We start from the raw sequence: 26,021 nt of genomic DNA, 5'->3' as shown, positions 1-26,021 counted from the left end.
CTAATTTTATACAAATACAACATGCTTGGCCTGTATGTTTTCAAAGGTGACCATTTGATATTGGATAAATAATTGGTGTGCTCTTCCCTGGGTAAGACTATGACTCCCACTGTCAGTATTCCTTAGTGGCCTGTAGTTCTTTGTGTAGGCCTCATGGACTTACCCTTGTCCACTTTGGCATGTATATTGTTGTCCTCATTCATTTATTTTTTTTTTAAAATAAGAGTAAAAAAATAGGGAACCAAAATAGTGATAAAACAGATGAATACATATCTCTCTATATTTTAATATAAAGCTCACATTTATTTTGACATGGTGATAATAATTTACAAATGTTTTGTGACTTCTTAGTCTTAGGAAAAATATCTTAGGTTAAATACACAATTCTCCAAACCAAATACAATTAAATAAAAAAATAACAAAATTCTTTGTGTCAGTATAGAACTGGTATTTACCATACATGCTTTTGGACTGACCATCCACAGGAAGGAGACTGCAAGAGTTCAACACAATCTGTACAACGACACGTGGCATACACGTCTGCTGCCCTTGGAGCTTATAGAACATTGCAATCAGTCTTATACAAATTATTCATAGTTTCTGTGTTGCCAGTCAGCTGCCCTTCCCAGTTCTGAGGATGTTCTAATAGAGTCCTATACGTGTATCTCCTTCCATGTGTCTCTCCACGATCTTCTTGCTGATGCCTTCTCGATTCTCTACCCGGATAACTTCCATGTTAATCCATTTTGAGTCATTTGTACTTCCGCTGGGCCTGCTGAGTCACCAAAGCAGGCCAAGTTGATCACGCAGGCAGGGCCACTGGCGTGTTCCTTCTGTCTTTGATACCATATTTTAATTGCTGCCAGCCAGGAACTACTCACTTTAAGCTATTAGCCTGGAGGTCATTTAGAAGATTTAAGTAAATATTTGATTTTAGGAACCTGGGGTAAGAGTCCTTTTCCATAAGTGTGTATATGACTTTTTGTGCCTCATCAAAAGATGTGGGGGTTGGTGCTTTAATCTTTTTGGCTGTAGATTCTCGAGTACGAAAGTCAATATTGATCTAAAAAGAAAAGAAATATTTGGTAATCAATGTGCACTTGCTGTTAATGATACATTTTATTATGTTATTGGTGTTTCATACACACCTTAAGAAAATGGTTAACATTCTTGTTTAAATCATCTCAAATACGTCTTGAATTGCTATACTAAGCCAGCCCTATACTAGGTGTATGAGAGTTACAAAAGAATACAACAAAAAAAGAGGTTTTTCTTTCTGTATCTGTTTATGGTGTAGTTGGGAGAAACAAAAAAAATAGACAAGAAAAACTTAAATACCCATAGAAAGTAGACCATATACCAAAACAGAGTGCTATGGACATTGTAGGTTACTGAATGGGAGTATTTTCCCAGAAGATCAACACTACAAAGTAGCTGCACATGTCTTTGCTGCTTTGATTGTGTATGACAGTAGTCTGCATTTTATCCTTATGTGAGTTGCAAAAATTTACTAAGGGTTCCTTAGCATACCAGTCTGCCCTGGGTCACCTCATCCATTCCCCATCCCATTAAGTTGGACATTTTTGAAAAATCAGTGTATTTCATTTCTGTATTGATATTTTTACAAGCACAGGGAGTGGTCCCAATGCACTGAACATACAAGTGGACATACTTATTTATAACTAAAACCATGATACCAAGGACTTCAATCCAACCTGTACACCAAATGCTATTTCTCAATGACAATGATTTTACTACTCACTTGTTTCACAGCGTCTGAATGCACAAATGCTTTGTATATATTCTCTGCTTTGCTACTCAAAAGATCAGACTCTGTTTTCTTATAGTCTTCACAAGCCAACCAGAATTCGATATTTTCTTCACTGAATTCTGACTTTAGAAAATTTCCAAAGACACTTTGACCAGCTAAAAAGAGAGGAGTAAATTAATTAAATCAGTAAATAGATATATTGTAGAAGACATTTCTACTATTCCTCTATGTATAAAGGTATGAGATGGTGACTGATAAAATAACTGTACCATACTTTATAGGCAGTCTTAGAGATTCTGCTATGTATGGAAGAGGAATCTGGTACCAGACAGCCTTGTACACAGTCACACACTGCTTTGTATATTCATGTAAATGCACTTTGCTTTCTGCTGTATTTAGATCGAAACTGAACTCTTATGATTATAGATCAATGTGATTACTTATAGACACCAACATCGGAGCAAAAGTGTAGTGTGATTTTTTTTGCAAGGAAATGTTAATGTTGAAAATTTAAAATATAATTTCCTCATCCAAATGATGGTAGTCAGCTAATGTTAGGTCTGCATGTCACCTGCATGCTTGGTACAGTGATTACATTTGCTAGTGTGGTTGAGATTTATATGCCATTTACTCCCTTAGCTTAACTGTAAACTAAACCTTGCAATCACATGATCAAACTATGCTGAATTTCTTAGAGCCCCCAAGTAATTTTCCTTTTGTGTCTTTCTGTGGAATTGAGGCTGAACTTACTCTTGAGATCAATCTGCACTGCTGAATATAGTGCTAATCCTAATAGCATCTCAATCCTATGATGGGGGAGAGGAACTGATTTCATTCTTTTCTTTCTTTCATCAGAAAACCCCCACAAGATTCTCATGAGCTTACCTACATTAAAATATATATCATATTGCATACTTGGAATATGTATTAGGTGTTTCCCAAACTTCTTTCAGGCAGTAATAAACTATGTCTTTGCATTCGAATCCTTCTTGCCTTTAAAATACCTTCCACATAAGGCAGATGAATGAAAGCTAATAGGTATGTGGATGATAGAATACTAATTCAGTAAATGATTACTACTCTTTACATCCAACTGCACTAAGTACCTTTTTAAGTACCTTTCAAAACAGCAATTCATATGATATTTGCTTGTCTTTTAAAATTTTGAAACTGCAGCAAAATTTTATTTTGATTTTTGAAGGCTTATTTTCTTCATGGGTATATGTGCGTCCCCCTTTCCCTGTCTCCATGTAGGAGCAGCTGTGGGCATGTGCCCATACAGGCCAGAAGAGGGCATCAGATCTAGAAATACAGTTGGATGGCTGTGAGACAAGTGTTGTCTTTAAGAGCACCAAGCACTCTTAACTAATCAGCAATCTCTCCAACAGCCCAGCATAATTTAAGTTTTGTTCTTGAATCCATGAATACATGTAGTTTGTAGTTGCTCTGGCAGGTTTGTCTAAAAGTCAGTGCTAAAAATCTAATGCTGTATTACAAAGTCATAATGTGATGAAATTATCAATGACCATAGAACACTAAAGTACTATTTTTGCATATTCTCCTTCCTTCCTTTGATAATATACATTAATCATAATCCAATCTACTAAATTATTGAGCTGACTCCAAAACAATGGACAATTAATGAATACTTACTCTGGTTGGCAAGAAGTTTTTCCAGAGATTGAGACCACTGCATTACTTCCTCAGCAGAAAGTCTACAATTAATAAAATGACATAAATTAATAAACTAGTTTCAATAATTGCAAATGAAATAATAATGGATGCTGCCCTTTAATGACTAAAGATTCTCATTATAATGAGTTCTGTTGCAAATTTTACATGTAAAATCCCTTATAATTACCATAGTTATGAAAAAGTCTGTCAAGACAGCTAAAAAATCCAAGTAGATAAAACAGAAAAATACAAACATGAATAGAAAATTATTGGGGCATATTTATAATTAATACCCATCAACTCTAATGTAGCCTAATCTTGTTTGTCATATTACCTAAAATAAATAAAGTTCATTCCGTGCAGTATTTTTGTGTGCTTTTTAAAAAAAGAACAAGTCTTTACTCTAGCCCTGGCTGGCCTCAAACAAGTGAAAATCCCTCTGCCTCAGCCTCCCAAGTGCTGTGATTACATGGCTGAGCCACAATGCTCAGAAACATGCAAAATCAGTCAGTATCTTGCAAAGATGACAGTCAACTTCTAGGATGCTTATACAGTTATAACATTTCAATACGTTCAGTACATACATGTCTTTGGACTTGGATGATTTCATCCCGGATTCCAGATGTGGGATCATAGATCTCAGGTACGCTTTCACATCCATTCCACTACAAAAGACAACAAAAGCTCATAATTCTCTAGGAAAGCTCACTTTATTTATAAAAGAAAAGGTAGACAAAGCAAACATCTGAGGAAGAAAGTAATAATGAAACATAGATAATATATTTTGCTGTTTTAAATGGAGCTTATTTTTATGAGTTAAAGCCCAGAAAGATCCCCAACTACTTCCCACCATGTTTTATTTTAGAATAAAATTTAATCTCACTTATAAGTCACAACAGATGATTGCTCTGATCTACATAATCTAAACGCCAGCATTCCCTTCCATTCATTCATGCTCCCTTGGTCGTAAAAGATAACATCAGTGAGACACTGAAGGAACTTACAAAGTCTTTGGCCTCTTTTTTTGCGTTTTGTCATCTAGAAGTGAATGGCTAGGTTCTTTCAAATCCTTTGGGCTAGCAGAGAAGAACATTCCGGGCATTTTGTCCAGCCTTGGCATGGAGATGGCTGCAGCTCTCATGGTCTTCTCGCAATGAGTGTCTGTTAGTCCTGTCTGATGCTTTATATAGCGTAGGCAGACAGGCACTTGCTGTTCAGGGAGTCTGTTTATCAAGTGATGTTACCACAGACACTGGAAGTTCCTCCTTTCTTGGTGTGTTGTGACGTGTATCTTGAAGAAAAAAAAGTTCACAGTGTTGTCTTGTGGTTGAAACCCAAGCAAATGAGAGCAGGTCATTTGATTAGCAAGGCACAAAGAAAATTACACACACACACACAGAGGAGGGCACATGTCTGGAGCAGTAGCGTCAGCCTTTGGTTTGAGGGATTTCTTGTTTCTTCCTAAAAACTGTTATGTTCTGATCAATGTTATATTTACTATATTTACTGTGTCATGTGGAAATTCAGCATTAAAATTGTATCTCCCTCCATACCTTAGGTAGTCCTTAACTATAAAATCATCTGATCAAAATATTGTTTTCTTTTTTAACAATTAAAAATAGATTTTAGTTTTTAATCAGAATGATTATGGTTTCCCCTCCCCCAGGTCCTTCCAGATTCCCCCACTTTCCTACCCACCCTAATCCACACACACTCTTTCCCTCTACCATTAGAATACAAACAGGCATCTGAAAGAATACCATAAAATAAAAGCAAACAAACCAGACTAGGTCCAAACAAACAAACAAACAAACAAACAAACAAACAGAAGAGAAAGAGCCAAAGAAAAGGCACAAGAAACATAGACACAGAGACACAGTCACACACACAGAAATCCCATTGATACCACAAAACCTGAAACCATAATATATACACGAAGCACCCAACCCATAGATAGAGAAGCATCCTGCTGCAGTAGATGGGAACAAATACAAAGACCCACAGCTGGACAATGAACAGAGAGTGAGAGATTTTGGAACACTCAATCCCTAAAAGGGGTGCCTCCATCAAATCCCTCCCTTCAGGAAACCTTGCAGAGGTGGAAAGATTGTAAGAGCCAGAGGGGATAGAGAACACTAAGGAAACAAGATCTAAACACAGCATGACTCATACACATATGAACACATATAGACTGTGGTACTATGCACAGTGCCTGCATGGGTCTGGGCCAGACAGGGTTCCAATGTCCAGAGCAGAAGTGAACACACAACCTCATTCCTAAATCAGAAGGTATCTGCAATTGATAACCTCTCACAAAGGAAAAATTAGTTTTCTCCAAGGGAGTCTCACTGTCAGTGCAAAACACTCTTAAGCTTAGGCCCCACATCCAGCAGTAGATGAACTTAATGGCATTTTTGGAGGTTCTTTTTATATTGTAATGATTTCTCAGGGTTTTTTTCTTTTTCTTTTTTTTTCTTCTTCTTTTTTAACCTTACTGATGACACTATTTTAAGAGTTCATCACCACTACCTGCAGGAAGCAGCATAAGATCAACACTTTTTATCTGATTATTCTGCATCTACATGGCAAGAAGGCTATCTATGGGAGGCTATCTTCACCTTGTGCTGCCTGGACTCTCACCCATCATTTCCATGGCACGAACATTTTTGTTAGCTATTCTACCAGTAACACATAAGTTGACCTTAAGGAGCACACTGTTTTCAATGTTATTTTAATAATTAGAATATAAATAATGCGCCAAATTGCAATTGTATGTTAATAATTAAGAAGAGAGCATAGTAAAATTAAAGCAAAACCCATAGATAAAATGTAGTTCACACACAGACACTACATAATACATAAAAATACCGATCTTTAGAAACACAATATCTGGAGAAAAATCCAAGGGAGAGTCAGTTTGTTTGGACAAATCAATCATTTGTAGTAATTACGAGAAAATCATTGAATTTTTGACAATGTCTCTGGAGACATATGGTCCAGCTTTAATTGAGATGATTATATTAGAAATCATTACTTATTGACAAATTACTTATCAGAGTAAAAGTATTAATGTCACATAAAATCTTACAGAGTTTATATGGGATGTATGGCATTTTATAGGGTGGCCAGTTTAACTTTGGGCAGATTGAATTTGCCTCTGAAAAGGTGGTAGCCTTTACTAGAGAGGTTTCTGATGAAATTAGGTAAAGCTGAATAAAAAAATGGAGGAGAATATTAATTTTTCTTGTCCTTGTTTTAATCATTATGATACATAATTCCTGCAGTAAATATTTATAATATTACAAAATTCACTATGGCAATGAATGACTATTTTGTGCACTGGTATCACCTGATGTTTAAAAGATAACATGATTCATTTGAGAACAAGAAGTAGTGGGATGAGCTGGCCACTTTGAAAGTGACCCAAACAAAACCGATAGGGCTGTGACAGATGACGTAAAGATGTGTTTGTTTGCTTCCTGTGGTCCAGCTCAGACTGACTTTCCCGTTAAAATCTTCAGCATTTCACCTGTTTGTTTATTGATAATCTCTCACTCCTGTAGACAACTGTCGGCAAGTTAAGCTTGGGGAAACACAATTTAAAGATTGTTTTAATAAACCATGATTACTGTTATCCAAATATACTGGCAATGTCCAAAGAATGATTTTGCAAGAACTGTTCCTTTGGATGTTATGAACATTAAAAGAAACAATCATAACAGCAGAAGTTATGGCCCCAGACTTGCTTGGGATATGTTAGATTTTTACTATTTCAAGGAACCATACACGTTTTTAGATAAGAAAAATGTATTTTAATTTGGCTAATTTTACTAATGTGATATAAAAGGTAATGGATCTCATTATGCCATTTCCATATATTGTTCTCATTGCTTTCCCTGCTTCCTCCCTTCCTTTCTCCCCATGCTTTCTCCCAGTTTCCCTTTTCTCTTCCAACAGCTCCTCTAATGCTTTTATGGCAAGTGCATTCTATTAGCTTGTTTTTTCTTCCCCCACTCCACATTGAGATCTCATTTCTTCTTTAGGCTTTCTTTTCTAGCTTCCTGACCCTGGTGCCCATGAGTGTGCACAGAAGCACTAATACACAGACACAGACACAGACACACACAGACACACACACACACACACACACACACACACACACACACACACACATATGCAGGCACACACACAGGCACAAACACATACACAGATACAGACACATAGACACAGACACAACAGACACAGAGATACATATACACACAGATGCACACACAGACAGACAGACAGACAGACAGACAGACAGACACACACACACACACACACACACACACACACACACACACACACACACTCAGTATATGAGCAAAAACATCCATTCTTTGTTTTTCTGAGTCTGCAGTTTGTTTACCAGGAATTTCTGGCCATTTCCCTTCACATGCTGGGGTTTTACTTTTCTTTATGGCTGACTGAAGTTCCATTGTGAATATGTATAATGTTTTCTTGATCCATTCACCTGTTGTTGCTCATCTAGAATGTTTCCATGTTTTATCTACTTTGAATAGTGCATCAATAAATGGATGGGCAAGTATCTCTGTGGTGTGCTGACTTGGAATTCTTTGGGTATATGTCTAGGAGTGGGACTATTGTGTTTTATGGTAGTTATGTTTTAGTTTTTTTTAACTTCCATACTGATGTCCATAATGAATATTCCAGTTTATTATCCCACTAGCAATAAGGAGAAGTCCTCTTTCCCCCACATTTTCTTATATTTTCTATTATATCTTTTCTTGATAATAACCAAGCTGAATATGGTAAGATGGAATCTCAAAGTAATTTTAATTTACATTTTCCTGAAGGCACAAGGTGTTGTGCAAAACAGGTGTTATGAAAAGTACCTTGATACCACATTAAGAAACTGAGAAAAATAATTACTTTTTATGTATTAAAGAATGGCTTTAATAATTCCAAAGTATTTTTATTGCAGCAGAATGTTTAAGCTTGACCATTGCCAAATAGTTGTAATGCCTTTCCTAAGCTCAAATACAAAACTAAGTTCTTGAAAGACAGGTCCTTCTGAAATTCCTGAGTCAAAACTGGCAATAGAAACCACTCCTTTAAAGGTCTCTTGTCAGCCCATACAAAGTCTATACACATGTCAAAGTCAAGCAGATTTGACCCAGGAGTATCAGAAATGACTGAGGAATCCTAACAAGGTCCTGAAAGTTCTCTGTCAATCTCTTATACTGCCACAGTCAGGTCTTTCGTCATAGAATTAATCAAAAATAGAAAAACTGCCAAGTAATTTCACTGAATCAATAAGTGTGTTTGAGATAGAGATTTCATGAAAACCAATAAAAAAAAGAGCTGTGGCTTTCAGAAGATTTCTCATATTTACCCTTTCTCTGTGAAACTGTCCTTAAATAAGCAGGTCTGAGTCTTAAGAAATAATGTAGTCTTAGTGTTTTCTGTTTGTTAAGCAATGGGCTTACTTTTAGAGCTGTGTTAGACTCACCATAAAATTGAATAAAGAGAAAGAATTTCATATCCTACCCTGTCCCAAACTCTACCACCATCACCACTCTTCATTAATGTCATATATTTTTTACAACCAATAGACCTACATTGACACGTTACTGTTATCCAAAGTACATAGTTGACACTAGTGTTCACTGTGGATGCAGCATATTCTGTGGGCTTTAACATGTGAATGGCAGTGCACATTTTCTCTCATGCCACCATGCAAAATGGCTTCCTTTCTCTCAAAATACCAGCTTATGTGGTTATCTATTTAGAGACAGGGTCTCATGTAGACAAGGTTGGCTTTGAGCTAGTTAATGTGTCTCTGAGGATGGCTTTGAACTTCTGGTACTCTTGCCTCTACCTCCTGGGGGGACTCAGTTTTATGCAGTGCTGGAGATCCAATGAACATCGGGCTTTGTTGAGTACAAAGGAGCTACACCTCCAGCCTTGTGTCATAGTTTTATGAATGGTTATAATTCTTAATGAGAAAATCCAGAAAATTTTATTCTTTCCTTAATTAATTTTACAGTTTGGTTCAAATAATTCCAAGTAACTTTATAGGAGCAGGGTGAACTTTGTTGAATGATATTTGTAATTGTGATATTGAAAATCCTGATGTTTAATTTTTGTAATATTGTACAAAACTTGTAGGAATTAAGCAACATGGGGCAAAGGACAATGATGAGTAAGAAGTTGCCTTAAAAATAAAAATGTACCTGTACTGGAAGTGTATAGACATAAATTTTGATTTTTGAAACAACAAATGTAATTACATTCTTACAATGGAAGCCATGTAAGGTATGGCAAATAGAAAGCAGGATGAACCTCTGTCCTTGAGTATTTAAAGTAGGTATAATAGGGTAGACTGATATGTAAGCAAGTGACCATGATGAGGAGCAGCATCATAAAGGAGTGCAGGGAAAGAACACAACTGATTGGCATTGAAAGCTTGGGAAATGAAGCAACACACTGTTGCACTGGCTGCAAAACCCACATTCACTCTTTGTCTCTTTTATTGTGTTTAGCACTTATTGGAAAGTAGAGAAAATAACAATAGAGACAGAGAGTCTTCAGTAAGTGGATACCCATTACACTTCTCAGGCTTGTGAGAGAATGGATCCTATGTGTAGGGTTTGAAAGGGTAGATAGTTTTTTTGTTAGTATAATCATTTGGTTAAACTGTTAGTCTTTTATAGTTCTTTATGATCTGATTGACTATGTCCACTCATTATCTGGGTCCTGGGCATCAGAAGACTCATCCAGTGTCTTCACGGTTGATACTGCTACCAACAGAGTTTCAAAGAATTTATTTTCGAAGTGTTCACGAAATTGAGTTGGACTGATTTACTGTGTGTAAACTGATGGGGATATTCCTGTCTATTTTGTATCATTTATGAATGAAAACACTAAACTTTTAGACTTGCTTAGTTTTTTATCTTCTAAATGAGGAAATCGGCTGGTAGATTTTTCTTTAAAAAAAACACAGATGTCTGCAGGATGGTGAAATTGTTAGAGCTCAGTAAATTGCAACTGAACAAGATAAGAATCTAGTTTCTTTTTCTTGGCTTGCTCTGATTAACATCTAGTCAACACTGAATTTCTTGTTTCTATAATATGACCCTTTATAAGAAAATGGAACATGAGATGTCTAGATTCTCAGACTCATAGGATTTTATGAAATCTTACTCCTCTTACCTTATCAATTAGCTTTTCACTAATAACACCATTTTCAAGTCACTGTTTAAAGAACCAAGTAAATCTTTAGCTAATATTTCCAATACGTTTTTATCACATTGGATTAATTTTCATTTATTATCACCCTGTTTCTTGTAAGCTTGTAAGCTTCAACAAGGGAGAATAATGTCTGAATCAATCTTAATGTGTTTGGCAAATTAAATTAAGAATAGTCATGGAGCAAGTGTAGTATCACAATGTCCAAATAAATGGAGAACTTTGCTAGGAAAATATTAGCAATTATTTGAGGTTTTGATGGTGTATCCTATTTCATAGCACATGACACAAATAGAAAAGTGTAGGAGCTCAAAGATGAGCACATAGAGGTACTTTGAAAGAGTATATTTAAATAGCAGAGAGTAAGTCATATAAATCTTTTAAGGTTCTAATAGCAGGATCCAATGGTTTGCTGCTACTACACATGGAAGTAATGACATCAATGACTTATTGTTCTGTTTCCCTTTTTTCATTATATGTTGTGATTTTCTTCGAAAAATCTATTAAGATGCACAATTGCTCTAGACTTCCCACAACTGTGTTACTTCGTGCTTGCAGGTACAGTTATGGCTTTCCCTTTGTATCCTTCATAGTGCTTTGCTCTTGTGTCTGTTAACATACCTACTTTGTGCTGCTTATATAGAGCTGATACCTACCCTTACAGTCTAGTGTTCATGGTACTGAAAGGTACTCTGCATGCTAACAAAGAAGAAAAGTAAATACCAATCCAGCTGCAAACTCTTTAATCTAAACTGATGAACTGCTTGCAAGATTCACTGTGCAATAATAGCATAAGCTTGAGGGAGTAGCCAACCTGAATCTGATTGGGTTTAAGGCCCACTGCATGAGATGGGCTCATGCCCTATGCTGCTCTGGTGGCTAAGGACCTGATACCAGATAGGCCAGGCACCTATGGAAAAAACAAATCATACTGTTTTGATGAAGGAACATAGCCATAAATTGCCTCCTAATGCCAGTCTGCTATACTCATAGGTAAGTTCCTTGCTCAACCATCATTAGAGAAGCTTCCTCCTGCAGCAGATGGGAACAATACAGAGACTCACAGCCAGACAATATGAAAGAGTAAGAGGGTTTGGAATGCCTGGCCCTAAATGGGATGTTTCCATTAGATTCTTCTCTCAAGGCTCAGGGAAACCATCAAAAGAGGAAGCAGAAAGACTCCAAGAACCACAGGAAAAATGGAGGGCACTAAGGAAACACGGCCTTCTAGACACAACATGACCTATGTATATATGAACTCACAGAGACTGAGGAAGTGTGCACTGGTCCTGTGCACGTCTGTGTCAAATGGGGTCCCATCGCTGAAAGAAGAGGACACATGCCCCCATCCAATTGATAACCACTCAGAAATGAAAAATTAGTTGTCTTCAACAGAATCCCATTGGGGATACAAATGACTCATTATAAGGGCAGGTCCCACGCCCAGCAGTAGTTTGCCAAACACTAAACCACCTCAGTGGTGTCTTTGTCTCATTGACTCATTTTCTTCTGTTCGTTTTGTCGTATTCTGATTTGCTTGTTTTTTTGCTATTTTATTTTATTCTACTTTATTATTATCCTTTAGATGCCTGTTTTCTAGTGAGAGAGAGGAAGGATGTGGATTCAGATGGGAGGGGAGATGAGGAGGATGAGGGGAGCTCTTGGGGCACTTGGAGGAGGGGAAACTGTAATCAGAATATATTTTATGAAAAACCTATTTTCAATAAAAGGAAAATAGAGGAAATAAAGAATGGTACAAGCCTCACAGCAACCAAAGTGTGAATGCCGGGAGCTCACTGTGGCAGAAATGGGAATGTTACTGAGCCTGGCAATGGGTGTAGTAGTATAGAGGCATGCAAAGTTTCTAGACAGACATACTTCACAAGGATGGCCACAGGAGAAAGCCATGCTGTGAGGATTGAGATAAACAACTGTGCATTCAATAGACAGATAGTGATGTAGAGTTACAAGGGTCAAGAGAAACCGGGCCCTTGTAACAGTAGTAAAGGACGGGTGTTATCAGACCTGGGTGTTTGGGGAGGGCGTTTAAATGCTGTTCAGAACACGAAAATACAGAGGTAGAGAGGAAATTGATTGCCAAGAAGGAAGGCACAAAGTGGACGGTGAGGAATGACTGAATGGACTGAGGTGTAGCTATGTAACTCTGAGCCATCTAGAACAGTGTGTGGGATGCACACTGATCTCTTAATAAAACCTTTACAATAAAAACGTGAGTGACTTCACTTCAGTTAGGAGTGGTGGAGAACTTCTGTTGCCGACTCCTATTGAGCTGCCTGCAGTTTTACACAGGACCTTTGTGGTTATGAGCACTAGTGACCCCACAGTAAATAACAATATCTGGAGGTTCTTGGAGTATTTTAAAGAGTCAACGAAAGCTGAACAAAGTGATCCCTTAAAGTTGGTTTAGCTGGAGCTTAAGAGTACTCAGAATCCCTGTAAATCATGAATGTGCTGAGTCCAGGACCTGCCACAAATTGGGAAAACATCTCAGCAACTTGTGAGGTGTATATTTTACATCCCAAGGCAGGAACTGCTCACATATAAGTGACTGCTTTTTATCTCTATTTTCCTCCCTGGTGGGTTTTGTCTTACCATTTCTGAGTGGTAGAATGTATTTAGTCAAAATTCAAAGTAAAACAAGGAAAAAACATCTTAGCCTTGTTTTATCCTTTTCTCAGTCAGCATGAAAGACCAAGAGACATAAAATTGTAAGCTGATAGGAATTGTTCTTAGCTTTTTGAAAATCTGGTCACATAAACTTTAGAATTTTTTTGTTCTCATTTTCATAAGATTGCAAGTTTATTTCATGTTTGTTTTCTGTATCTTTCTTGTGAGTTTGGGGCTCTCTTCCCCTTGTTGGTTCCGCTTTGACCAGATTCTTAGCTGAAGCAGTGGCGTCTACGTATGTCAGAAGCAATGTCGAGGGCTGTCAACAGAAGACGGGTGTGCGAGAGTTTGTTCCTTTCTGTTACCCTCTGGCTTCTTGCCTCACACTCTATTCAGCAAGACTGAGGCATACTCCTTTGCCTGTAACAAAGGGCAAGGCAGTTAGAAATGCTTGTGCTGAATTATATTGGGAGGTCAGATACAAGATACAAGAAAGCAACGAAGTGAGGAGTGGGAAAAGGATGGACAGTATGACAGTGGTGCTGGGAACATCCATGACAGTCTCTGAAAGAAGTCTGTCTGGGCTTCACTGTTCACCTTGAGACTTCTAGGGATTCCTAAAACATCAGAATGGAGACTAAGTCATAAATTAAAAGACTTGTTCAATCTTGGAAATCACATTTTTAAAATTAAGCCACAAGGTTATAAAATAGGATATAAGTGATATAATATGTACAAATCTTTTAAATAAAATTTTATAAGTAGATAGTTCCATATATCATACAATGTTTATTGATCATATCCATCTGTCACTTTCAACTCTTTCTGAGTCCCCCTACTCTATATCCATCCCAACTTCATGACCTCTGTTTTTTTGTTATTAATAACCCCTTTTGTCTCAGTATATACACATAGGTGGGTAGCCATCCGATATGGCAAGACAACCTCCCAGTGGCATCATTCCCAAAGGAGAGTGGCTTTTCCTCCCTTAGCTACCATCAACTGCCATTTGGAGTAACTTGATATTGTGTAAATAACCACAAGTGGTTGATGTGTATCAGCTATGTCATCCAGAAGTCAGGGTTTCACAGCTCTACTCCTTACTTGCCAGCATTTATGGTCTCTCTGCCCACCCTTCCAGGAGACTGTGTATATGTCTAAAACAGCTGGACTGCTTGGCTACCTAAAAGGAGGCTACTTAAATAGATCTTGGTGATCCAATAGAAATTGTCAGTGCATCAGAGGTATAATAAGTAAAAGTCTGGGCTAACTATGCTTTTTGTTAGTTAGTGATTACAAGTATGTTCAACATTATGTAGTAAATAGGACTTTATCCACAATTGGCAACTTCTAACCAGAAACATCACTCAGTTTCTTTCCTTTCCTTTTAAAAATGTCTTTCTGCTCATAGCCTTACAATGTTGTACCTCCTTTCTTTTCTCCCTTCCTCTTTCTACTATGTTAACTTCATTGGCCTATCAATGCATGGAGTATGGCTTCTTGATTTAATTATGAAAATTGAATTGGTACTAAGAGCATTTCTTTGTGAAGTGAGAAGATAAAGAAAAACTTACCAGTCAGTAATTAGAAGTTTGGGACTTCTGAAGGCTCCATTTCCCCATTTTTCAGTAAATGGAACCATGTTTAGGTATAATCTACAAGCAAGGAGAATTTCCTCTAAATCAGCATTTTATGTGATTTTAGCAGATGAAAATGAGGTGTGGCTTTTATTGAGTCATGTATAGAGGGCAATTGAAATTATCTTCTATCTGGTAGGAAGCAGAATTCAGCGGAAAAACAAGAATATTTGCAAAAAATGAAAAAAGGTATGATTTTGAGTGGCAAGTATATTTGAACATAAATTCCACACTCTAAAAAAGAGAGGTGTCTCCAATCCAGTCCCAGATGTGAATGTCATTGTCTTTTCGTTAAGCTAATAAACAATGCAAAGGTTCTTACTTTCCATCTCATCGAATGCACAAACCATAATGCTTATATGGTGCATGGAGCCTGACATGACACGACTTACCCCTGATGTGTCAGCATCTCTAACTCTCATGGTCCCACACTCATCTCCAGCCACACTGGCCTCCTGGCTGTATCTGAACTTTACAGGTCCATTTTTACTTTGGGACCTTAATGGTGGCCATTTCTTCTGCCTGCAGTAGCCCCAGACACCCATTTTATTTAGCTTCCAGTTGTTAGTAAGATAATTTTACTGTGAGGTCTTTTATAACCACCATAGCTCCATAGCTGTTGATACCTCTCCATCTTAGCTACCACTTATCTTTGATTTGTTTTTCAATTTTATTCCACTTAATAGCTTCCAATGCATGTAACTCCACATATGCTTGTGTTTCTACTGACTAGAAAGAGGAATCTACAGGGCCAGGGTTATTTATTTGTCTGTTTAACCCCAATATCTTGAAGAGAATCTGGCATGTATGAAGTGGTAGGGGGAAAAATCCATAAATCATCGAACGTTATGGGACAATCCTCATATTAAATTAATTTCTCTAATATGAAATCATTCATTAAGTGCCTATTGTATTCTAATCATTTTACCAGGTTTGGGGAATTCAAAGGTGAATCTCGATGTAGAGAGATAAATAAAGGGAACCCTTCAACCCATGTAATAAGTGTGCTATGTAAGGCTAAGAACAGAGTGTTCTTGGAGGATCTGAACTGGCCACTAATCCATAATAAAAAAGGTTACCAAGGATTCATTCATTTTATTTATTCAACAAATAGAACCTATTATACACTAGAAACTTTAAAAGAGATATCAACCAGTATATATCTTTTCAATTTGTTTGGTTATCATCTGCCCGAGCAACTGTCTTGCTAACACACAGTTTCAAAAGGATGAAATCCAGAGGCCAAGGATGTAGTAAAAGGCTATTCCAAAGGACCTAGGTCTCTGATAAGATCATGAAGACACAGTCATACCTGTGTCAAAGACATCTATTTATTACACTGTATAAAAATGAAATGATCTAATTTGATTCATTTGCCGTTTTTTTTGCTTTACTTTCTATTTTTATTTTTTAAATATAGATTGTTCTATTGCTGTTTTGCTTTGCATTTTATTTCTATTTTTCCTGAAGATTCACTTGGCTATGTAGATTTTGAGGTAGTGTTTATAGCTCTGACTTTGCATTTCACACTTGCTTGTGTATATTTTGTAGTGGTATTCTATACTATGAGTTACTGTGCAATGTAGTACTTTATTTCCTCTACCTCTTTCCCTTCTTACATAATATGATTTTGTTATCTTTTTTCTCATCTTGTGAAAGATTTGAGTACTTTTATCAGTGTACCTTGACCTACAATCTTTAAGAGAGCTTATTTGACAGTCAACAGTAAAAGAAGGAAAGCAGCAAACTGCCATCACATTTATTCCTTTTTCTCATCCTAGTTTATTAGTTTGGAGCATGAGTCCTGGATGCATCAAAGTCTAGATGTGAATAATAAGGGTTCAAGCCTCCCTAAGAAGATTTTGTACCCCAGCTAGTTTTGAGTCTATACAAAGACTCATTCAGATATGTTTTGAATGCTTTCTATAGTTTTGTGTTACAGACTTCTTTCTGCTATGAGGCTAAGGGGCATATTACAAATGGAGCAGACTAGTGGAAATTCATCTAGCTTTTAAAGGTGTGGCCTCTCAAATCTTATGTAACAAAAACATAAAACATGTTCCACACAGAAGGCTCACCATGTGCTTTAAATTCCTCCACCTTCTAACCCATCCTCTCAGCTCATGTGGCCACCAAGAGTTCTGTGAATATTGTATCTTTTCACCTGCAAAGTTTGCTCTGCTAATCTTAAAATCCCACCTTACACTTATGTAATGATAAATCTTTGATAAGGACTTCAACCTGGACTTTCAAACAAACATCTCCCACCAGACACGGACTGGATATAATCCATTCAGGATTTTCATCACATTAACATTTCTTCCCACAAGGCTGTCATCATCCCAGTTCAGTAGAAAGTAGAATGGAGAATACTACGCCCTCTTTCCCCACTGTTGACACCCAGTTAGGGCTAGTTTCCTATTTAAGGTTGGGTTCGAAAGGAGGTGTTCAAGCTTGGACATCTCTTTTGGATGACTTTAAGGTTTAGTTGGAATAGTTATAGTTAAGATGTGATATTAGTAGATTATTATAACTGTGTAATTCAGCCTTACGATTGATAATGATAGATAATTTACACTGTTAAGTTTTAATCTTCTTTCAGACTAAAAGGAGAATTGTAGGAGAAATGTTCACCACTCCCTCTTGGGGGCTGGCACAGGTGATGCTGACCACCCATACTAGGGCATGGTCAAAGTGACATAGCAAGACCTTAAATATGAGGATCGCACTCAGGCGGCTCTCTCTATCCATGGTTCCCCTGGTTGTACAGGACTGACTCCGTTGCACGAGTACTTATATAAGAAAACCTCTGCTCATCAAACTTGCTCTGATTCCTTTGTGGTATGCATTAATTGCGCCCCACTATACACTTGTATTAAGTTGGGCAAATTTGAGAGTTCTAGAAAATTACCTAATTAAAGAAAAGAAAATGAGTCTTGGCTAACTATAGAGTAGGGAAAGTTGTTTCTATCTTTCTTCTCAGTCAAATTAGGGGAAATAGCAAAAGTAAATTTTTTTGCATGATAGTTAGAGGAAGAATATTTTATGAAAGCAGTTTTGTAAATTGTTAGAAATGTTCAAACATATGGTAACTGGTAAAGTGTGTGTGTGTGTGTGTGTGTGTGTGTGTGTGTGTGTGTGTATGTTTCAGCTTCTTTTAATAAATATCAGAAATGTAGGTCCATTTGTGCTGGTTTTATCTCCTCTCCAACTATGGAGAAACTCTTCATATTACAAGGTAGATGTGATGAAGTTTGGATTTCCTAGCAAAATGCTCTGTGACAGTCATTTGTACGCAGCAAGTTTATCTGCCCCTGATTTGGGATTCTGTGTCTGGGAGGCCCCAGAGGAGCATTATAGAGCCATGGCTGGGGGTTGGATTGAGCTTCCTTTACAATTCAGACCTCAGGCAGTTCTATGACTACTATAGATGCCAGACCTGCCCTTCACATCATGCCCACCTTAAGGCACTGGGGCTATTTCTTGAAGCTGTTCATTGACTGTTCATTCTGCAGCTTGGCTCTAAGAAAGGAGGGTATGATACAGGCATCTTTGTAAGCTTAGAGAATTTATCGGTTGTGCAATGTAGAGTATGGGCATCATATCACAGTGGTCACTATGCATTCTTCAGTAGGTGAATAATTGTGATATTAGGCTATACATGGAATCGCCAGTTTCACTGATCAGCAAGTGTTATAGCTTGACAATTTCATGTAGTACATAACTTAATAAATTATGAGATTCTGATTTATATGACACCACCCAGCTATAGAAATATCAGTAGTTCATGGAACAGTAGATCTTGCCAATTTCTATTGAATGCTGCTGTAGAGTAGCCAAGGTTTTATTGGTTGTTTATTTTTTGGATTATAATTTAATTACAACACTTTTCAAACTTTTCCATATACCTCTTCCAACTCTCCTTCAAATTGGTAGCCTCTATTTTTTACTATTGTTATAGCATGCATATGTGTATTTTCATATACATATATATTTCTACATATTACCTGTTGAATCCATATAATGTTACTTGTATGTATGTATTCAGGCTATTTGGCAATGGACAACCAATTGGTCTTCTTTTCCCTAGAGAGGGCTATCCATCCTGCTTCCAGATTTACCTAGCTACCTCTAGTTCTTGTGTGGAATTGAGGCCTGTGGGCTAGCTCCCATGCAGTTTGACATGTTCATTTGTTTAACTCATGTTTGGGCAGTCATGTTTGTGGGTCTTTATGGGCATCACTTCTAGTGTTAGCTTGAAGACACAATCTCATAGCAAAGTCCCTGATCCTTTGCCTCTTACAGTTTCATTCTGCCCCCTCTCTTACAATGTTCCCTGAGCCTTCCATGATGAAGTATTTTGCAGATGTATCCATTGGGACTGGGCTCTAAAATTCTGCATGAACTAGAACTGACCTGAATGCCCCTCTCTGAGGAACAGCTTTCATGGTACTGGAAGGCATTGTACATGCTTCCGAAGGACTGTGCTTATTTTTAATGATGTCATACCTTTAGCAATTACAGCTGCATTGTTTCCATATCATTCTTGGGGACAACTTTTCAACTTTCCATAATTCTTTCCTTGCCAATCCTTACATTTTTATCTTTCTGTTCTCTCTTACTATAACTCTGAAGAAGAGCAGTGGGCAGTAACCATGTACAGTCTGAATTCTATCCTGTCTTGCCATTCACTCTAATGAGTGAATTAGTTCATTGCTTTTAAATTCAGCCTCAGGTCAGATTTTGGGACAGAGGCAGAATGCAGAAAGATTCTTGGTCAAGCTATAATGTTGTGGTCAATGGGCCAATAACAGTTGTCTTTGTTCCCTTCCATAATCAAATAAAGTAGCCTTTCCTGTTCACATCTTCTCAACATTCTGGTCTCCCCAAATCTCACTAGATGGCCCTGTGAAACTCTGCTTACAGCACTTTAAGGCTTCTTTGTGGTTTTTGTTTTCACTGACCATGTACACATACATATATGTTTATGTGAGCATGTGTGAATGCAGATTTATGTATGCCATGGCATGCTTAGAGATGGATCAGAAGACAACCTCAGGTGTTCATCCTTGCCACCCACCTTATTTAAGTCAAGTTCTCTTTGTTTTTCTGCTGTTTGTGTGAGGTGTGATGGCTCAAGAAGTTTTAGGGATTCACCCAATGCTATCTTCTTGCCCACAGGAACTGTAGGGTCTCAAAGGCTCATGACTTTAATTTGGGTTCTGGAGATTTAAACTCAGATTCCCATACTTGCACAGCAAATTCTTTTACACACTGGGCCATCTCTTTGGGCTGATTGGGTCTTCTTTTGCTCACTGTCCTCTCACAGACCATGTCCTAATGCATATGTACTATACACTAGAGTTAACTCAGCAGTAACTCATCATCAGTTTTCTGTGTATTACTTTTTCTTGTTGCTGTTAACACAATTCCTGGCCATAGGAACTCAAGAGTTTATTGTGGATTTCAGGATAAAGGCCGGACCATCATGCCAAGGAAGCCATGGAGGCAGGAGTATGAGACAACTGGCCACATTGCATGCACAGTCAAGAAGCAGAGGGGAATTAATGCTGTACTCAGCTGGCTCTCCCTTTTTCTCTAGTCCAGGTGCCCAGTGCATGGAATGGCTACCCATTGTTAGTGCGGTCTTCTCATCTCCACCAGATACCTCACAGGTTTATTCAGTGGATTGTCTCCTAGATAAATATCTACTCTGTCAGTTTGACAACCAGTATTAACAACCACACTATCCCACCTGACCTCTTGCAGGTTTAATATTTTTATTTTGTCCTTTAGAACTAATCTCATGTCTCTGTGATGTCTCAGTGTTATGCTCTCTAATCCTTTCAAGTTGTTCTCAGTTCCAGACAGTTTCCTCCAAGAAACTGCCTATCATCAATCAGTATTCAACTAATAATGAAACAGAGTGAGGCTCTGTAAGCTGTAGTGTTATCTCTCTGTACAATGCAGTTTTTTGTTGCCTTTGCAGTTCAGCATTTCTGCTGTGCTCTTTTTGATCTCCAAGATTTACCTTTTTAACTCTGCCTGAGTTCCCTTGCACCCACCATAGCCTGGATATCTTCTCTGGGCAGGAAGCTAAGCACTCATAAGGCTTCAGTCAATTCCTGCTTCTCAGCAAACATTGTTCTTCATTGCCTGTTGTTTTCTGAGTCCTAGAATGATACATTTTCTTGGGTATTTTTATTCTTTGACAATTGCATGAAACTATCCAATGAAATATGATTATCTCCTTTCCCCCACACTTCCCCTTTTCCCAATATCCTTCATTCTTAACTTTGTCTTTTTTCTCTTTTGTATGTGTAGTAATCCACAATGTGAATTAGTGTGCCAATTAAGTCCTTAAGGGTGGGATCATCCATCAGAATATTAGACATCCATCAGTGCTACACCCTCAGAGAAGGATGATGCTTCCTCTTTCAGTAGCTATCAAATCAGTAAGGGGTGAGGCTTAGAGATCATTTCCCTTATCTAGGTGAGAGTTCTGTTGGCTTGGTCTTGTATGGCTGTTGTGCAGGTAACTAGAGCTGGTATGAATCATGATTGCAATGGCCTTGTCATGTCCAGAGGACGGACTTTCACGGCACTCACTCCTTCATTCTTTAGCTCTTACATTCTGCCAGTCCCCTTTTTCGTGTTTCTTGAGACATAACAGAGTGGGATGAAGGGGTGGGTGTGGGGAGTTGATAAAGATGACACACATAGAGTTGAGCATTCAGTTTCTTTTCAGAACTTTGACAGCATGTCTCTTTATTGACTGATTTCCATTGCATAAAGAAGCTGCTTTGACCAAGGTTGAGGGTAGCCCTAGTTTTAGGTCAGATTCAATACCTGCTGCTATGGGTTGTAGCATTCCCTATGCACCTCTGAGCCTTACCCATACTCAGAACCACTCTGCACCTTGGATTGAAACCCCATCACTTCTATTCCAACAGTAAATTTTTGAATAGTGAAATTTATATTTAATGGCTCCTTAAGTTCAGAGACAAGAGGTTTTTTTGCCACTTTTAGACTGGTTTAATCATTTCTTACTTCTAAATTATTTTTTCTGTAACTTTACATGCTTTAAAAAAAATCTATCCATATTCATATTTTGCTTTACATTTGTGTTCATTTGATGACCATTTTTCTCTAAAATCACTACTATTTGGAACTTTCTTGACTTTTTGTTATAATGAGCTAGATTTATAGTTTTTAAACTTTTAAATTTTGTCCCCTGAGTTATAGTATTTTGGGTTTAGAAGAAATAAAAACAAACAGATTGGCTTATGGTCAATAAATTGACTAGTTTGAAGTTAGCTGATGAGTCACTCTTAGAGATGAGACATCTTGGGAGCATGGCTGCCAATCCCCAAGCCACATTTCCCACTCATCAAAGCTATTAAAGTGGTTAAGTAAGAACTAATTGCTGGACTTAGGCCATGTGATAACTTTTAAATTTAATATGCTAGTAGGAGATCTAGAAATTCATCAACATAATATATACACATCAGTTTCCTCTTTTTTAATTATCATAGCACACTATATTTGCAATGGCTTTATCAATTAATTGTAATACAAACAATTAAACATGAGAATCCCTTTGAAGAGATAGTGACTCCTTAGGAGTGGAATCTGGAAATGGATAAAGTCATGGAATTAAAATAATCTGTAACAGGGTGAGTATTAGACCCTGTTACAGGGTCTTTTCAAACTTGGAGACTCTCTGCCAGGTTTTCATGAGTTATACTCACCAGGAATAAGAGGAGACTATTACCCTAGGAAGCACTGATTACCAAGGTTTCTACAGAGTTAGCATGGGTGTGATTACCAACAAAGTCAATGACAATTCTGACAACCACCATGCTGAGATAACAGATATACAACTCTGGGGGTATTTTATATTGCTGGGTCCAACTTTGTCTTCAGAAGATGTCATTATTCCCATTTAATAAAGGTGATAACCAAACACAGAAATGCACCAATGCCTCAGTTTAAAGTTCATACTAGGTTTCACTGCTCTTTGCTGCTTCTCAAAATTGCTGCCTTGGTGACTCCCAACTGTCTGGTCTTTGAGAAACCATTTCCTAGAAGTTCCTTGAAGAGGTTTTCGATATACTCAGTAGAGCAGTCTTCCCATCCACACAGAGTCTTTCCCCATACTTGAGTTTAGGAAGGGTTCTTTCTTTGTTTCTTCTCTGAGCTCAAACTTGGCTGGGGTTTCTCTCATATGGAGCCCAAATCTCGTAATCAAAGCCCTTTCTTGGCAACTAACTTCTGCTTGTCTTCCTGGCATCTTATTTTACCGAGTTGAAAGTACTTTATTTAGTTAATGTTTCTTCTCCTATCTTTAAATCAATGCTACTTTCTTTTACTCAATATTTTTTAAAAGTTCATTTTATTTACTCTGTGTGTGTGTGTGTGTGTGTGTGTGTGAGTTGTGTGTGTGTGTGTGTGTGTGTGTGTGTGTGTGTGTGTGTGTGTGTGTGGCATCAAATCTAGTGCTTTGTACTCTGTACAAGATCTAAATCACAAAGCTACAAGAGGCCTTCATAAGTTTTTATTTTCTATTATAGGAAGATCATGGTTTTCAACAGCATGTCTATCTCTGTCTAATTTTTAGATGTGAATCAGGAATTTGAGGTCTTTCAATTCAATTAGAATGAGCATTTGCTATCCTATGAGAATCATAGGTCATAAATTTCATTGCATATTTCTGATTAAAAGCATGCTAACTTTGGGATTTCAATTAATCTCTCATGTACTGCTTCAAGCATGATTTGTAAGTCTTAAGAGCATCTGTATTCTTTATAGTGTTATCTTTTAATGTTACTATTTCAAGGTCATTTAGCAAAATAGTATTTTGTGCCAATGTGAAAATAAAAGACTGTGATGGCAGCAAGTTGGGAGAGAAGTGTGAAGCCACCCTTACCATAGGATTCCAGGGCAGTTATGAGAACCCTAAACACTATGGGGCTTTCCATGAGAAAGATAGTTAACTGCAGTTCTGTGAAACCTAGGGGCTTTCTGATGTTCAGCTTAGACATGTGAACTGAAAATTAACTATTCTTTCATGAGCATCCTGTGTCAGATTTTTGCAGTGCAGGAAGTAGCTTAAAAAAAAACTGATAAGAAGGATACACAAAACAGCCTAGCAGTTCACATCAGTGTAACCATTTCCGGGAATCAATGGTTGATTATTTTTTTCATGTGATATATTGAAAACACATTGAAGGGAGGATACCTGTATTCATTAAATATATAAAGCATGTGTGCTGACATGATTATACATTGGTATTTGTTATTAATGCTGATATGTTGATGCATGCTGTTGACATATAATTTATCTCTTTCTTTATAGATATCATTAAAAAAATTCCTTAAAATAATTCTCTAACATAAACATTACTTGAAGACCCTGAAAAGAAGGGGGATGGATGTAAGTCTGATAGAATGCTTGCCTAACATGTACAAAGGCCTGATTCAATTCCCAATTAAGAGAGACAGAAGGGGAGAGAGGGGGGATCTCAAAAATCTTTATAGAAAATACAGAAATTAATATATTTAAAACTTATGATATATATATATATTCATATACATTCTAGGTTTTAAAAGCATAAGTATTTTTATATGTATCAGTTCATCATGGCATGTCTAAACTCATAGATTGCTTTAAAAATCACTTAAGGGCACATATCTAATAAATCAGGGAAAGTTCATTGGTTTAAATATTTATTATTGATTTATTAAAAGTTGGATTTCTTATATAGAGAGTCTCAGAGCTTTCAACTCCATTTTTCATGGAACATGAATAGGGCCTTCAAACAGTGATTTTGTAAGTACTAGAATTTAATTGCTATAAAATCTTCAACAAGCCTGTTGTGGTGGCACATACCAGTAGGATTTGCTGAAAGAGGCAGAGGCAGGAGGATCACGAGTTTGAGGCCAGCCTGGGCTACACATTTTGCTGGGCGTTGGTGGCGCACGCCTTTAATCTCAGCACTCGGGAGGCAGAGGCAGGTGGATCTCTGTGAGTTTGAGGCCAACTGGGTCTCCAGAGCGAGTGCCAGGATAGGCTCCAAAGATACACAGAGAAACCCTGTCTTGAAAAACAAACAAAAACTTCAACAAATGAATAAAGACAGCAATAATTCCTAGAACTACATGTTTTACAGAATTTTTTCCTTTTAAGAATACAAAGCAAAATAACTACTACTACATCAACACACATTCTTGGGATAAGCATTGGGAAATGCTTAGGTAGTTGAGCAAAAAGTATCTGGAATGATTTCTTATCAATTAAAGAAGTAGCTATGTTACTATCATGTGCCTATGTGACTATCCTATGCCTATGTTAATATCATGTAAATATTAAATATAATTAAAACAAATTCTTCTGAATATGCCCTTACCTATTTAAAACATATACCACATATTCTTGGCAAGGTGTTGTCTTTGACTCAGCTGAGAATACATTTCTGGCAAATTGGTGGTTTAATTCTGGTACATTGCTCTTGACCTCCTGGACCTCCTGAACCAAAGCTGGACTTCCCTGCATCAGACTCAAAGTTTGGCACAGATGAGAACTTCCCTAGAGAAATAGGAAAAGTAGAAAGTTTCTATTTTGAGATGGTGGCAACTAAGGGTATCCAATATTTCTGATGAAATATATAGCTCTAAAATTTTGAAAATGCTGGTGAGAAGGCTAGTGACCACAATTAGTCACATCCTGAAGCCATTCACCAGACAGATCCTTGCTCTTTTGCCTCCATTTGTATATTCTTTACTAAGAGGAAACTTTGCATCATTAGGCAGTAGACTTCAAGTCAGGGCACAGCTCCAGAGAAAATTCAGACTTAAATAACCCAACATATCATAGAACTAATTGTGAGCTGGATGAAAATTGATGTGTATCCTCCAACCGTCTTTCCCAATTTCCCTTTTCTAACATTCTGTTACATTTTTGACAAGGCCTCTGCCACAGTTACATCATGAAAATGCTTATTTAGACAAGTGACTGTGTAAAGGGGAGATTATCCAGGGCAGGATTTTCATCCCCAGCT

General features: G+C 37.4%; 1 protein-coding gene across 1 annotated transcript; it reads right to left on the bottom strand.

Moving 5' to 3' along the window:
- Nucleotides 1-877: 877 nt before the first annotated feature.
- On the bottom strand, nt 878-4,586 carry Rgs1 (regulator of G protein signaling 1). Its single transcript, XM_027417419.2, has 5 exons — nt 4,450-4,586; nt 4,030-4,110; nt 3,425-3,486; nt 1,763-1,926; nt 878-1,063 (listed from the first exon to the last, which is right to left on the bottom strand). The coding sequence occupies exons 1-5, from the start codon at nt 4,584-4,586 to the stop codon at nt 878-880; spliced, it is 630 nt and encodes a 209-aa protein (XP_027273220.1).
- Between the last annotated feature and the right edge of the window lie 21,435 nt (nt 4,587-26,021).

This window comes from Cricetulus griseus, chromosome 5 (assembly GCF_003668045.3).
Source record: "Cricetulus griseus strain 17A/GY chromosome 5, alternate assembly CriGri-PICRH-1.0, whole genome shotgun sequence".
In the NCBI taxonomy this organism is placed as follows: Eukaryota; Metazoa; Chordata; class Mammalia; order Rodentia; family Cricetidae; genus Cricetulus; species Cricetulus griseus.
The sequence above is the reverse complement of the archived record's forward strand: the minus strand, read 5'-3'. Positions and strand labels throughout refer to the sequence as shown.